Here is a 15946-nt window from a genome sequence, read left to right as displayed (position 1 = left end):
TTTTGGGCAAAATTGAAAAATTCAAAATTCTTGCACTAAAAAATTGAAAATCCACTGGGGGAGCTCCCCCCAACATATTTTCGCCCCTGGTTGTTATCTTGTTTAACCAATAAAGAAATGATTGGTTAATGCTGGATTCAAGAACTCTTAAAGGTCAGGTTAGCTATCAACTTTCGAAAGTGAATGTCTTTATTTTTCAATTCCCTGGTTTTTATGTTTGGTCATTGAATTCTGGTCCGATGCCATCAATAAGAATTTTGTAAAATTACGCCTCTGACAAAAAATCAACTTTTTCGTCTTATAGACTCTTACGTGCCGTCAAATTCGTCATTCAAAAATTTCAGGAAAATAGAGAAGTTTTATATATATGTTAATTATTATGTTCCTGTTATTTGTTGAATAGTAATAGTAATTCAATAGTAGATTTCCAGGTTCAGATTCTTATATCTACTTTTTACCTACTTACTACATGTAATGATATTTCTTATGTCATACATATTGAATGATACACAAAACCCACGTTTCATTATGTTCCCTAGTTCATTTGTATACGTTACTTACACTCTCCTTTTGGGTTTCTTATTAGTTAATTAGTTAAAAACGTATACACATATAAACTTGTCTGAAATCTTCATGCATAAAGAAGAATCTTGATTTTGAATTTGATTATTGTTTGTGGAAGTTGTCTACAATGCCCATAATTACAAGCAATTCAAGTTTTCCATTGTCAAACCTTTTTGCTCTTAACATGAACCATAGGTTGCGTTCAGTTAAAATCAATAAAGGTTGTTTTAAAGGTGGTGGAAAAATGAATATAAAAAATGAGTTGAAACCTTTGTGGGATGATGGTTATGGGTCACAAACACAGAGGGATGGCATTAGTCTATCCATGGATTTAATAAAAAGTGATGGTGGGCCCCCTAGGTGGTTTTGCCCTGTTTCATGTGGCAAACCATTATCTGATTCACCAGTTCTCTTATATTTACCTGGTAAATGGTGTTTGATTGGTACATAATAATGTATTCATCATTACACAAATTAATTCATGATGAATATTAATTATGTATCAGTATTTATGCTTATATATTTTTTTCATTGTTATTCCTAAACGGTCTTTTGCTATGTTCTTATATGGAGTGACACTTTGTGTAGGAATAGATGGGACCGGTGCTGGCCTTGTTGTCCATGAAAAAGCTCTTGGAAAGTGAGTTTTAAATTTGCAATTGCTCATATATCAGCTGTTTGAGTATTAAATTAAATTAAATTAAATATTGTGTTATATGACTTATTTCTAATAGGGTTATATAAATTATTTAATAACGAATGTATGTTCGTGTCGCCAAACATCCATGAAAATTGCAGAGATTTCAGAAAAATGAGCTACTATACAATGTCCCCTAAAAACTTATCCGTATACACAATGTGTAAATTACATTAAAAAATTTGATTGATTCACACTAGTTTAATAATATGTTTCAAATATTATCTTTTAAATGCATACATTCTTATTGATCCTTATTTTTAATTTTAATGACAGGGTCTTTCATGTTCAATGTTTACATATTCCCGTGTGGGATCGAACACCATTAAAAGGTTGTTGATGTCTTCACTTGTGTTTATCTTTTTACTCTGGTTTTGTTTGATCCTTTCTTCAACATGTAAATTTGTAGCCAGCCTTCTGCACTGAATAATCAATTTTACACCATCGAATATAGATTGATGTCAGACACCAATTCTCTTTTTTTAAAGATGCAAATTTAGCAAACTTTAGTGTAATGTATTTTCATAAACAACCTAATTTGTATGAAGGCTTGATTGAATTTGTGGAAGAAACTGTGAGGATTGAGCACACTTTATCTCCAAATAAGCCAATTTATATACTTGGAGAATCTTTTGGTGGGGCTTTAGCACTTTCAGTCGCTGCTCGAAATCCTACAATTGACTTGATACTTGTACTAGCAAACCCAGGTTGACTTTTTTTCTTTTCTTTGGTTGCTATTTTAATTTCTTTTAAGTTTGACCATGTTTATATACGAACTATATGTATCGTTTTCAGCTACTTCATATCAGAGGTCGTATTTGCACGCTATAAACGGGATAGTGAACCTTCGGCCCAATGAACTTTATGGAATTAAACGTTTTCTCATGACCAATTTAATGGGTATGTAGGTTAAAGTAACCATTTGCTAGAATATATGTAACATATTTATTAGTTCACAGTATTTGATCTATGAACACCAGACTCTCAATTGAATAATAAATATGAATTATAAGAACAATAATTGAGAGAACACGATATGAAGATATATGAAAGATAATATTAATCGTGCAAAAGATGCATTACAAGGCTAGACCGTAGCCTCTATTTATACAGTTTTAAAATCAAATATGAAGATTTGGTTTCCTAAACAACTTCACTAATAATAAGAAAAAGATAAACTCTAAACTTAACAAATATTCAAATCACTTCAAAAGTTTATCTTCTGGAGATAAGACAGAATCAAAACGTATCTTCTAAATATTTAAACATATCTCCAAAATCCTCCTTATCTTAGCCACCAAGAAAACCAAAATGTTGACTTCACCAAATATCAGAATCTGCAACTTCAGACTCTACAACTTCAGATTCTAAAAACCTGCAAAATGTTTTTGACTCATCAGATTATTTTTCCAACAATCTCCCCCTATCTGATGATGTCAAAACCACCTGTTCATCTACTTGTTCAATTCTGCAAACTCTCTTTCAATCAACCTGCACTTGCTCTTCATAAACTTAATTTTCTTCAACATGGAAAGCTTACTATACAAGTGATTCACCAATTTAACTCTGAAAGGATAAGTCTGCTCTGTCACACATCTAGTCAACAAACCAATCAACAGCTCAATACCAACTCCTTCAAACTGATCAACTCTCATCATCATCCTTTGATTTCCATTTGTTTTGAAAATTAAGGCATCTAAATAGTCAATATACCTTTCATCAACAAATTCTAAATGCTCTGGAACAGCATACCTTTCTACATGACCCTTAACTCTCCTCTCCTTCATCTCTTGATCAAACATCCCACAAAATATCTCATAATCCTTGAAACTTATAAACCCTTCTTCAAATACTAATTGTACCAAACTAGATACCCTCTTCAACACTTCTTGCACTATAGCTTGATCATCTACACACTCTTGGATACACACAGCTAACCATTTCCATTCACAGAACCCTAAACGAACAATTTGGTTCAACTTAACTCTTAACCTCCTATCAGATAAGTGTGTCATAGTTAACAACAAAGTTACACCTTCAAGCTCTGATTTATCAATTTCAACCTTGACCACATCACCTTCATACCTTCTGAATTTAAATCTTTTGTTCATCTGGGCCCTTAATTTATCTTGCATAGCAGCAACAACAATAGCATTCTCCTGATAATTACTAACACCACCTGTTTGAATATGACTAGCAACCACCTGAGTATCAACCATTTGAGTATCATCACCAATAATCACTTGAGTTTCAACTCTATCAGCATCCTCTCCCTGAATCTGTTGCTCCCCCTCAACCTGTGCTCTCTTTGATGACTCCCCATCAATGCTTTCACCATCTAACCTTTTCCTTTTCTCCCCCTTTTTGACATCATCCACAGAGAGAGTAGACAAAAACTTCCAAATCTCAGCTTGTTGTTCTTGGAGTGACTTAACATCAGAAGCAAAACCTGTAAAACATTGCTTGATTTCATCAACACCTTCCAACTTCTTTTCTAAAGCATTCAATCTATCACTAATATCTCCTACACCCACTGCATCACTAGAACCACCCAAACCCTGTATATCCCCTACCATCCTCCTGACCTCCATCAACTCATGCTTAGAAACAAAATTATTATTCAAGTGGAGATTAATTTTATCAAATTGAGACTGCACACCCAAAAGCTTGTCATCAAACTTCTTAGCCAAAGTAGTCAAAGCCTGGTTCAGACCAACCACATTGACTGATGCCTCAGTCTGGGAAGAGTTACCAATGGTTAGGGGTAAGGTTTGCATGTCCTCACAACCTTCCTGTTGATAAGTAGGGCGATCCCTGGACATAGAAGGGTTTGAGACCTGTATTTCATCCTGTGACATAGATGAAACATTGGCAGCCTGTGCAAGTAAGTGTAAGGATGGAACATCTGGAGGGAGAAGTGGCAGACTTGTGTCTGGGGTAATTGTAGGCTTAGCCATTGTAACTGGGTTCTGAATTTGGTTGCTTGAGTCCAGGATTGGGACTTCTGTAGTTAAGTTAACTGAGGGGGTTTTCTCAGCAACTGTAATATGGGAATCCAAGCTCACTAACCTAACAGGTTTAGGTTAGGTCAAAGTACTCCCCTCACCAACCTCTAGCAGAGGTGATGGAGTTGTACTAGTAGCACCTTGCCTAATGGATTGTTGATGTGAATCCATGAGTGCTAAATCAACTAGGTTTTCAAGTTTGGAGACATTCTCAATATGAGCTGGTGAGCTCACAAGGTTGGTTGGTTGTTTGGAGATCTTGTTCATTAGCAGTGGGAGAAGGTGGGTTTGAAATAAGTTGGTGTTCCTCATTCATACCTTCAGGCTGCTCAAATTGTTGAACAACATGGGGTGGAGTGACTGGGGGGGTAGAATCTGAGTGCTCAGACTCTATGATTGGTTGATCATTGTTGTGATCTCCTACAGACCCTGATTGCTCAGACCCTGAAGGAGATGCCCCTGCAGATCCTGATTGCTCAGGAGCTATAGGTTGATCAGCTTGACCAATGTTGACCCATTGCATCATTGCTGGAGTGAGAGCAACTTCATTATCATTGTTGATATGGCTATGAAACATTCTTGAACTGCATTCAGGAAAAGCTGTATACTCATACACTCTTAACACCTTTAGACCATCATACAAATCTGGATGCATAGCTTGTTCAATCATTAGACTCAAAAGCCTTATAAAAGGAACATTATGATCCCTTGGTGTTTTCTCAGTAAGAACCAACAACTCATTAAAATACAAGCGAGAAAAATCAATGTTTCTTCCTGTCACTATGGCATGAAACAAATAAGCTTCAAAATCATTGATCTCTGTCAAGCTCCCACATTTAAAACTCAAGCTTCTAATAACATTTGATAACACAAACATCCACCTTGGTGTAAACATACTAGTCTTAACAGATGAGTCAGTCAAAGGTTGACCAACTAAATTAAAACACAACCTTGCAGCAGACTTGGAAACTGTTCTAACAAAATCATCACGCATAGGTAGATTCAAAGCTAATCGTAAATGATTCTCAGTAAGAACTAAAGTATTGTTACCATTGCGATATGTGCCAGTGATTGTTCGTGCCTCCCTGTTTCCAACACAAGTATACCAAAATTCTGCATGCAACTCTGGAAACATAGTTGTCGTTTTAAAGAAAGCATCCTTTAGAGGATGATTGTGCATAAACTGAATCAACTCTTCATAGCCTTCGTTAGCAAAATTCTCTGGAATCGAATCACATGCAACTCTGTTATTAGCTGAAACCATAACATCCTTGTTCCCTTTGATCTCTGTAGCACGAACCATGTTAGCAGTAGGAACTAGAACGAATGGAATGTACTTTGATCTTGCCATTTAGCTTCGTGAATAAGAAAACTCTGAAAAACTGAGGGAATTTTGAAGATGATGATCGAAAGAGGGATTAGGGTTTGAATAAAAATCGATTTGAAGAGGAGGAGGGATTTTTATATCCTGACAAAATTTCAAAAAGTTACTTTTAACCCTCAAAAGAAATTACCGTATACCCCTTTGTAAAATAACTCTTTTTACTAAAGAAAAGAAAAAATTTAAGGAAAAAAAAAATAAGGAAACAAATATACACCAAAAATACACCAGGAGAGAAAATCTTTCCAGACCCTGAATAATTTGTTGTTACCCAGACTCTGAAAATAACGTAATCCAGACTCTAAACTTTTTTTTTTTTTTTTTTTTTTTACAACAACAATTTAAAGAGTATCTTCACTTGACAACATTTCAACAGATGGATTTAACATCCCAAGTTGTTTAAGAAGATAAAAGTGCCTTTATTCAGGAAGTGCTTTAGCAAAAATATCTGCTAGTTGATCTTTAGTACCAACTAGTTGTGGAGCCCTCGCTTCGCGCCGGGGGCTCCGTTTTGAATGCGAGTTAAAAAAAAAAGTCTTGATCTATTTTGTAAAAAAGAATTTTTTTCGACATAACATTGAAGGGTTGTTCCTTTTGTAAAAGTTGCTTCTTTTAGCGTTCGGGTTTTATTTAAAAAAAAAAGTTAGTAAAGTGGGGGTTCGATTTGTATTTTAATAAAAGTTAGTGGGTTAAGTTTGTGAAATTTGAAAAAACTTTACGTATAAAGTGGGGGTTCGATTTGTATTTTAATAAAAGTTAGGGGGTTAAGTTTGTGAAAATTGAATATTAGTAAAAAAAAAAGTTAGTAAAGTGGGGGTTCGATTTGTATTTTAATAAAAGTTAGGGGGTTAAGCTTGTGAAATTTAGGGAAAAATATACGTATAAAGTGGGGGTACGATTTGTATTTTAATGAAAGTTAAGGGGTTAAGTTTGCGAAAAGTAGAAAAATGAATAGTACTATTCATTTCGACTTTATCTTTTAGATATAGGTATATAATATGCTTCAAGACCACTTTGCCCTTCTCAACACAATCTCTTATAAAATGATATCTGATCTCTATATGCTTGGTTCTGGAGTGAAACACTGGATTCTCAGTAATAGCAATTGCACTTTCATTATCACACATTATTGGAGTTTTGGTTAATGTTAACCCAAAATCCAAAAGTTGATGTTGCATCCAAAGTAATTAAGCACAACAACTTCCTGCAGCAACATATTCAGCTTCTGCTGTGGAAGTGGCCACAGAATTCTGCTTTTTGCTAGTCCAGCTGACCAATTTTCCACCTAGCAATTGACATCCACCAGAAGTGCTCTTTCTGTCTAATTTGCAACCTGCATAGTCTGCATCTGTGTAACCAATTAGATCAAACCCTGAGTCTTTAGAATACCAAAGACTCAGGTTAGGGGTACCTTTTAAGTACCTAAAAATTCTTTTCACAACTTTATAATGAGACTCCCTAGGATCTGATTGGTAACGTGCACAAAGGCATGTAGCAAACATTATATCAGGTCTACTAGCAGTTAAGTATAGCAAAGATCCAATCATACCTCTATAGGTTGATTGATAAGTGAGTTTTCCAGATTCATCTTTATCAAGCTTTTCAGAAACACTCATTGGAGTTCTCAAAGTAGAACAATTTTTAAAACCAAATTTAGTTAACATGTCAGAAATGTAGTTACTTTGGTTAATAAAAATGTCTTCAGAACTCTGTTTAATTTGCAACCCAAGAAAATAGTTTAAAGTACATAAATTGCTCATTCTATACTCTTCAGACATAATGTCAGAAAACCATTTTCTTAAGTGTGGATTAGTAGACCCAAAAATAATGTCATCAACATAAATTTGAACAAGTAACACATCACATTTGTCCTTTTTGATAAATAAAGTCTTGTCAATGGCTCCTCTAAAAAAATTCTTTTCTAGAAGAAATGTTGACAAGGTATCATACCAGGCTCTGGGATCTTGCTTCAGACCATACAATGCTTTCTTCAATCTGTAAACATGCTTAGGAAATTTCTTACTTACAAAACCAGGAGGTTGTTTCACATACACCTCTTCTTGCAATTTACCATTCAGAAAAGCACTCTTCACATCCATTTGAAACACCTTAAAATCTTTGTGTGCAACATATGCCAGAAACAGTCTAATAGCTTCAATTCTAGCAACAGGAGCAAAAGTCTCATCATAATCTATTCTTTCTTCTTGTCTATACCCTTGAGCCACTAACCTTGCTTTATTTCTAATAACAATACCATCTTTATCAACCTTGTTTCTGTAAACCCATTTAGTGCCAATAGCAGTTTTACCAGCAGGTTTTGGAACCAACTCCCATACATCATTCCTTTCAAATTCTGTCAACTCTTCAGTCATAGCCTCAACCCAATCATTGTCAGCCAATGCTTCATAAACTTCTTTGGGCTCAATTAGTGAAAGAAAACAAGAAAAGAAGCAATAGTTTGCAATAGCAAAGTCAGACACAGGTGTCTGAGAAGAAGAGCTAGGTTTAGGCAAACCAATAGAATCCACAACATAATCCTCAAGATGCTTTGGAGGAACTATATTTCTAGATATTTTCTAGTAGGAACAGCAGGATCCAAGATGGTATTTGATGACTGATCACCCTCTTGAATAACAACAGACTCATCTTCTTGTGGAACTTCTTTTGTATGAGAATTATCTGCAGAATCATTTTTCAACCCAGACAAATTAGGTTCATCAGACTCAGACTCTGAATCTAGAGTCTGAACACTGTTTCCAGAAATTAAATTTGACAATTCACCAAGTGCAGATTGCTCAGTGCTGGATGACTGATCCATTTCTATAGAACTTTCATCAAAAGAAACATTAATGGATTCTTCAATCTTCATTCTCCTCTGATTATATACTCTATAAGCTTTAGATACAGAAGAATATCCCATGAACACACCTTCATCAGATTTTGGCCTCATCTTTTCAAGCTGATCTCTTTGATTTAAAATATAGCACTTACACCCAAATACATGGAAGTAATGAATAGTAGGCACCTTTTTATGGTATAACTCATAGGGAGTTTTGCCATGTTTCTTCACAATCAAGGATATGTTTTGAGTAAAACATGATGTATTAACTGCTTCTGCCCAGAACCTTAGTACAACATTTAATTGACATAACATGGTTCTGGCTGCTTCAATAAGGGTTCTATTTCTTCTTTCAGCAACTCCATTTTGTTGTGGAGTTCTAACAGCAGAGAAATTTTGACCAATTCCAGACTCTTCACAAAATTCGATTAATGTAACATTCTTGAACTCAGTACCATGATCACTTCTCAATTGTTTAACAAGAACACCTTTTTGAACCTGCTCTCTCTTGATTAAATTGATAATTTCTTCAGGAGCATCACTTTTTGCAGCTAAGAAAATAACCCAAGTAAACCTAGAATACTCATCAACAATTATCAGAGTATATCTTTTCCCACCCAGACTACTAGTGTTCATTGGACCAAACAGATCCATGTGTAGCATATGAAGTGGATCATTAATAGTAGCTAGGATTTTTGAGAGAAACTTTGTTTTGGTCTGTTTACCCATAATACAAGCAGAACAAGGTTTATCTTTCTTGAAAAGTTGTTGAGGCAAACCTCTTACAAGCTTCTTTTTGGAAAGCTCATTAATGTTTTTGAAATTGAGATGAGATAACCTTTTGTGCCAGAGCCAATTAAGTTCAGGAACAGTCTGAGAGTACAAACATGTTTCTATTCCAGCATCAACAGAATCTAAATCCAGCATATACACATTTTGAAATCTCCAGGTTACAAGTGTTGGTCTTCCTTTAGGATCATAAATAATACCAGCTTTCTTTCTTAATCTGATCTCACAATCTTCATCAGCAATTTGACTCACACTTAACAGATTATGCTTCAACCCTTCAAGTAAAGCAACTTTCTTAAATGAAACACTTCCAGCTTCAACAGTACCATAACCAATAGTCTTTGCAACTGAATTATCACCATATCTTACAGAAGGACCCTTTTCTTCTACAAACCCTACAAGATGCTCTTTGCATCCACTCATGTGTCTTGAGCAACCACTGTCCAAATACCACATATTACCCTGCTACACAAGACACAAGTAAAAGAGAATGGTTAGTTTTAAAGGGGAACCCAATTTTCAGTGGGTTCAGTTGGAGTGCTCTTCACTCTCTAAACAAAAGCTTTGTTCCCAATCCAAATCAACTTGTCCTTAACTGTTTTCAAAACATTTTCACAAACTTTAGGTTTCCATACCTTCTTAATTTTCTCAGGAAAACAAGATGTTTTAGAGAATTTTTCTTGACTTTTTAATTTTTCATTGAGTTTTGAAATTCTCTTTTTGAGTTTTTGAATAGTCTTAGCTTGTTTTGACCTTCTCTTAGTTAACCTTATCGGATCTGGACAAGTGTCACTATCAGAGGATGATTCAGAATCACTTTTAGTACTTGACTCTTGGGTGTCAGACTCTAGGTCAGAACATACACTTTCACTTTTAGAGACTAAACTGTTAGAGTCTGAAGGTTTCAAAAGTTCAGACTCTAGTGGATTCCTGCTTTCAAGTATTATAGTCTCTGAGGGTTCAACAGGATCTAATGATCTTACAAAAGCATTAGTTAAAATCTTTTTGTCACCATCAAATTTTACAAAAGTGTTTGGTAAAATGTCAGGTTTGAATACACTAGGATCAACTTCCACATTATTATTTAATATGTAGTTTTCACCTAGTATAGCTTTGACATCATTTGGAATTTGTTTGGCAATAGCATCAGAATTCTTTTTGGAAGAAACACACCAAGATTTACAAATTGTTTCATAGTGATTTGACCTTTTCATTGATCTTCCTAATTCTGTATTTAACCTTTTAGTTTCTTCTGTGTATGCCATTTTATAAGTGTCAAGTTTTGCCTCACATTTTTTCAATTCTTTAATTTCAGCATCTTTGTTTTTGATGGTATTTTAAAGATCAAAAATTTGTGTTCTTAATCTATCAATATCATCTAAACACCATTGAAAGTCAAGCAACAAGTACTGAAACATTCTCACTTTTTCATTATCAAGATAGTTCACAAAGTTTTGTACCTTATAAGCAGAAACTTTATTACAAGTAGAGTCTTTATCCATCTTCTCAATAGCTTTCAGATCTTCCTCAAACTTGCTAGAACTACCATCAATTATAGCCATAAGACACTTATCCTCTTCCTCATCAGATGATGAGTCTTCATCTTCCCATGCTTCTGTGTACAAAGCCTTTTCCCGTTCTTTGTTCTTTGACTTTTCTGCCTCACTCTTTAACTTCATGTACTTGAGCTTATACTTTCTTGCTTTGTCAACAGACTTGTTGGTATTTGAACCTCCTTCACCCTTAGACCAGCAATCAGCAGCTATGTGTCCTATCTTGCCACATTTAAAGCATTTAGCTTTCTTTGGATCAAAAGTACTCTTACCTTTACCCTTCTTATAACCAAACATTTTCTGCTCAATCCTTTGGGTCAAAAGAGCCACCTGACCTTCCAAATCTTGTATCTCCTCATCTTCATCAGAATCACTATCATCATCAGAAGTTTCATCACTTTCAGATTCAACCTTGCTAGAGTAACTAGAGAATAATTGCTTGTTCTTCTTTGTGGTAGCCACTAATGCAGCTTCTGGATCTTTAACAATCTTCTTAGCATTGATCCTGTTCTTTAATTGTGATTCCTCAAAGTTTGACAGTATGCCAAACAGTTCACTCAACTCATAATTGTCTATCTTCTCACTAATTACCATAGAGGTAATTACAGATTCAAAATTTGAAGGTAGCAATTCAATGAACTTTTGACACAATACCTGTTGTGTTTTCTCTACGCCAACACTTCCAAGATCATTAATTAGAACCTGAAATCTTGAATGGAGATCACTCAAAGATTCTTTAGGTTGAGCAGCAAAGTTTTCATAACATCTTACCAGATTCTTCTTCTTCTGAGTCTTAACAACTGTGACTCCTTCATAGTCATTAAGCAAAAGATCCCACATAGCTTTAGCAGTCTTGGCATGGCTGATCTTTCTTAGAATTGGAACAGTAACATCGTTACCTATAATACTTCTTATCTTACTATCAAGCTTAAATTTAATGGCTTGTGCTTCTGTCCATCTATCTCTTGGAGTTTCACGAAAGTAAGCAGGTTGTGCAGCAACAGTATCTGTGGCAGGAACAGCATCAACCATTGCACCAGGAATAATAGGTCATGTTGTGATAACTTGCTCAGCATCTTCATGAATGGAACCCAAAAATCAAAGAACTTTCAGTTTCCATGTTGCAAAGTCTGTGCCATCGAATATTGGCACACCTTTTCCAGCCATAACTGGGGTTGGAATGGTACTGGTAGACATCTTGATCAATATATGGATCGTTTTAAAAGATTACCAAGAATGGATTTACACCTTTCCCGCTCTGATACCAGTTATTAGTTCACAGTATTTGATCTATGAACACCAGACTCTCAATTGAATAATAAATATGAATTATAAGAACAATAATTGAGAGAACACGATATGAAGATATATGAAAGATAATATTAATCGTGCAAAAGATGCATTACAAGGCTAAACCGTAGCCTCTATTTATACAGTTTTAAAATCAAATCTGAAGATTTGGTTTCCTAAACAACTTCACTAATAATAAGGAAAAGATAAACTCTAAACTTAACAAATATTTAAATCACTTCAAAAGTTTATCTTCTGGAGATAAGACAGAATCAAAACGTATCTTCTAAATATTTAAACATATCTCCAAAATCCTCCTTATCTTAGCTACCAAGAAAACCAAAACGTTGACTTCACCAAATATCAGAGTCTGCAACTTCAGACTCTACAACTTCAGATTCTAAAAACCTGCAAAATGTTTTTGACTCATCAGATTATTTTTCCAACAATATTCTATATATATTTTATTTATTCATTCAGTTTTCAGGTGATTATTTAAAAATGGAAATTGTTGAAATGGATGGTCCAAATGATTCACCATCGTTTTTGCAATTGTTTCGACGTTGTGTAGAAGATTTACCACTTTTTCATGTAAGAACCACTTTCAACTGTTTGATACACACACACACACACACACACGTGAACTATTGCAGAACTTGGAATTACTAGGCGATTTCTCGAGTTTTACAACTCGGCGAGTACTAGGTCAAACTCGGTCAAACTTGGTCAAAATTCGGAATTACTTAGAAAATTGGTTAAAACTCGGCCAGAATTCGGGATTACTCGGAAAATCGGTTAGAACTTGGTCAAAAGCAGTCAAAGTTTAACTTGGTCAACGTCCGAGTACTTCCTCGGTGGCGATTTTAGCAACCTTGCACACGTTTCATGTGTGCATGTGTTTAAATAAATTATTAATTCTCCCTAATAATATATGGTAATCTATTACCAATAATACCCTTAAATTTGGGGGTATTTTGGTAAACCTTTTTATTTTTATTTTTATAAAAGCCTTTTTAAATTATATTTCTGTTACTTTTTTTAACTTCCCTTTTCCCCTTCTTTTTTTCTTTCCTTAATTTTTTGTAATGTTTAATTGTCCGACCGTTCACCTTTTTTTTACCGTTCAATTAACCGACCTGTTAACCGTTTTTAACGTTAAGTTAACCGACCGTTATCATTTAAATATTTTATTTATTTTGACAGCTAATGCTCAATATTTTTCCTAAAGAAACTCTTGAATGGCGGTTAAAACTAGCTGAATTAGCAGCTGATTATGCTAATTCTCGTCTCTTTGCTATTACAGCTCAACTACTAATCCTTGCTAGGTTTCATTCTTTCTCCATACTAATTTATCGTGATCGTTAATTAACGAATTACAGCGCTTAAACTTGTCTGTTATTTTGTGTAAATAGTGGCAAGGATATGTTCTTACCAAGTATAAATGAGGCTCATAGGCTTTCAAGAATAATTAAACGCTGCAAAATACGTGTCTTTGAGGATAATGGACACACAATCCTATTGGTATCTATCACAAATAGTAACGTCAACCCTTTTTCTTTAAGTACTGCAATACAACAATATTACAATAATGCCCTTTTCTTTGGTGTAGGAGAGTGGTGTTCAATTGTTGTCCACTATCAAAACTACCCACACATATCGCCGTTTCTCGAAACATGATCATGTAGAAGACTTTTTGCCTCCTAGTATTACAGAGTTCAAGAAAACTCCAATGGAGACTTGGTATCATTTTTTATTTTTTACATCATACTAATTATGTAATTATGTCTTACATAACAAATTTGATATGGTGCAACACAGGTGTTACCGACTTTTTACGGGTGCAACAATGTTTTCAACAATGGAGGATGGAAAGATAGTAAGAGGTCTTGAAGGGATCCCAGATGAAGGCCCTGTACTGATCGTTAGTAATCGCACGTTACGGGGATTCGAGATTATTTCATTTGCTTTGGAATTTTTGAGAGAAAAGGGAGTTGTGGTGCATGCTTTAACCCACCCAGAAACTGTTCCATTCAACTTTGAAGATGATTATATTATGAAGCTATTCGGTGCAATTTCGATATCTGCAAAAAACCTTCTTAAATTGTTATTAAGAAAATCATACATCTTACTTTACCCTGGTGGTGCACGTGACATTTTCCATCGTAAGGTCTGTTGCATGTTTTTTTTCTTTCTGAAAGAGTGTTTGTTTTTTTTTTTTTTTCCTTTTTTTTAATTTTTTTTTTTTTTTTAATTCTAATAATTAAATTATGTTTGTGATTGACAGGGCAGTCCACAAGAATTGTTAAGAATGTCAGTAAAATATGGGGCAACCATTATACCATTTGTAGTTGTTGGGGAAGATGAAATATCAGAAGTAAGAACACACATGTATTAAATAAATAGGGTAAAGTAGTGGGCTGATCATTTTTAGCGGGCTAAGTCCATTGTGATGTGGGCTGCCCAGCTCCAAAAATAGGCCCAAAAGTTTGTTGTGGTGATCCATTAAGTGCAAATGGGGCCTGCTGTGTTGGTCACTAGTGAGAAAAGAAGCAGCTTGCTTCTTATTTGTTTGAATTGGATAATTTTGATTGTAACCGTAAGTGGGATGTGCATTTGGCCTTGCACTATTTGAGGGGGAATGACCCAACAATCCACCAGTAGATGATTGAGCCCAAGCATTACCAACATTAAAATTTTTCACGGTCTGTGGATGAGCAAAGGACGATGAATGACCATTTGATGAACGTGGTGGTGGAGGTACGTAAACCCACCCATATTGGCCCAAAAATGGTGGTTGACGACGGTCATTTCTACGGCCACCACCACGACGATCAACTCGCCGCCCATTACCACGGTTTTCATTGTTTACCGAAGATGCAATTAAAACATTAGGAGACGACGAATTAATCATAGAAGAACGGGTATCATCAATTTTCGATTCTTCACTAAGCAGAATAGCCCGAGTTTGTATCCACGTTGGTTGTTTTTCTCGAAGGCGAATGGCACGAGTAACACCATTCCATTTACGAGGTAAACCTTGAAGTGTGTACGCGACAAGATTTTTATCAGAAATGGGTTCACCAATATTTTTGAGGAGGTCGGAGATAGACTTTATTTTCGTGCAGTAGTCTTTAACAGACATGTCACCGAGAGTAATATTGCGGAGATCGTGTTCGATTTGGAAGGCGGTAGAATCTTTGTTTGTCCGAAACAGGGTCTCAAGATTTAACCACGTTGCCCGAGCAGTACTTTTCTTCTCATGGATGTTTTCTAGCACTTCAGGAGCAATAGTGCTATATATCCACATCCGTACAATAGAGTCGAGTTTTACCCATTCGGGATCGGTGGGACGAGTTTGGTTATCGTAAGTGTCATCAATATGATCGATGACATCGAACCCGATGCAATGAGTTTCAAACAGATCGGTCCAAGCATCATAATTGAGATGGTCGAGATTCAAGATGAGCGGAATATGAGATTTAATATTTGTTACACTGTAAGCTTTGTGAAGTGGTATGGTGGTTGATGGTGGTGTAGATGAACCAGTCATGCTGAAAAGTATAGATAATATTGAAGAAGAAACAAAAGAACGATGGTGATTATGAAGATTTTACTATTGCAGAAGAATGGTGAGAGTGATTTTTATTTTTTATTTTTTTATTTTTTTATTTTTACAAGTCAAGAAAAGATGAAGGAAGATTTGATTGATATGATTGAGTGAGAATAGCAAGCAAAGATATTGGTGATATTTAGAAAATTTGGTAGGATACGTGTGATATGGAGAGATTTTTGGTAAATAAATTGGAATGAGATATTATAGGAGAGAGG

The 15946-nt window shown here is 35.1% G+C and overlaps 2 protein-coding genes across 2 annotated transcripts; one reads left to right on the top strand and one right to left on the bottom strand.

Moving 5' to 3' along the window:
• The first annotated feature begins 691 nt into the window (after nt 1–691).
• LOC139888382 (phytyl ester synthase 1, chloroplastic-like) lies at nt 692–14513 on the top strand. The gene is made up of 11 exons (XM_071871390.1): nt 692–989; nt 1153–1204; nt 1538–1593; nt 1810–1968; nt 2057–2161; nt 12606–12709; nt 13322–13443; nt 13531–13639; nt 13728–13858; nt 13937–14317; nt 14408–14513. Exons 1-11 carry the CDS (start codon nt 692–694, stop codon nt 14511–14513), a joined length of 1623 nt encoding a protein of 540 aa, XP_071727491.1.
• A 40-nt stretch (nt 14514–14553) lies between these two features.
• On the bottom strand, nt 14554–15668 carry LOC139888381 (uncharacterized). Its single transcript, XM_071871389.1, has 2 exons — nt 14730–15668; nt 14554–14637 (listed from the first exon to the last, which is right to left on the bottom strand). The coding sequence occupies exons 1-2, from the start codon at nt 15666–15668 to the stop codon at nt 14554–14556; spliced, it is 1023 nt and encodes a 340-aa protein (XP_071727490.1).
• Between the last annotated feature and the right edge of the window lie 278 nt (nt 15669–15946).

The sequence above is a fragment of the Rutidosis leptorrhynchoides genome, chromosome 2, assembly GCF_046630445.1.
Source record: "Rutidosis leptorrhynchoides isolate AG116_Rl617_1_P2 chromosome 2, CSIRO_AGI_Rlap_v1, whole genome shotgun sequence".
Lineage (NCBI taxonomy): Eukaryota > Viridiplantae > Streptophyta > Magnoliopsida > Asterales > Asteraceae > Rutidosis > Rutidosis leptorrhynchoides.
Note: the sequence above shows the minus strand (reverse complement) of the source record. Positions and strands in the feature narration are given on the sequence as shown.

Bases quoted from the DNA above. Each gene is read 5' to 3' on its own strand.
- LOC139888382 (XM_071871390.1), top strand. From the start codon at position 692: ATGCCCATAATTACAAGCAATTCAAGTTTTCCATTGTCAAACCTTTTT. The intron at 13,444-13,530 runs GTTTCATTCTTT...TTGTGTAAATAG, and splicing joins CAACTACTAATCCTTGCTAG to TGGCAAGGATATGTTCTTAC. The intron at 14,318-14,407 runs GTGTTTGTTTTT...TTGACAGGGCAG, and splicing joins TTTTTTTTCTTTCTGAAAGA to TCCACAAGAATTGTTAAGAA.
- LOC139888381 (XM_071871389.1), bottom strand. From the start codon at position 15,668: ATGACTGGTTCATCTACACCACCATCAACCACCATACCACTTCACAAA. The intron at 14,638-14,729 runs GCACATCCCACT...CCAACACAGCAG, and splicing joins CAAATAGTGCAAGGCCAAAT to GCCCCATTTGCACTTAATGG.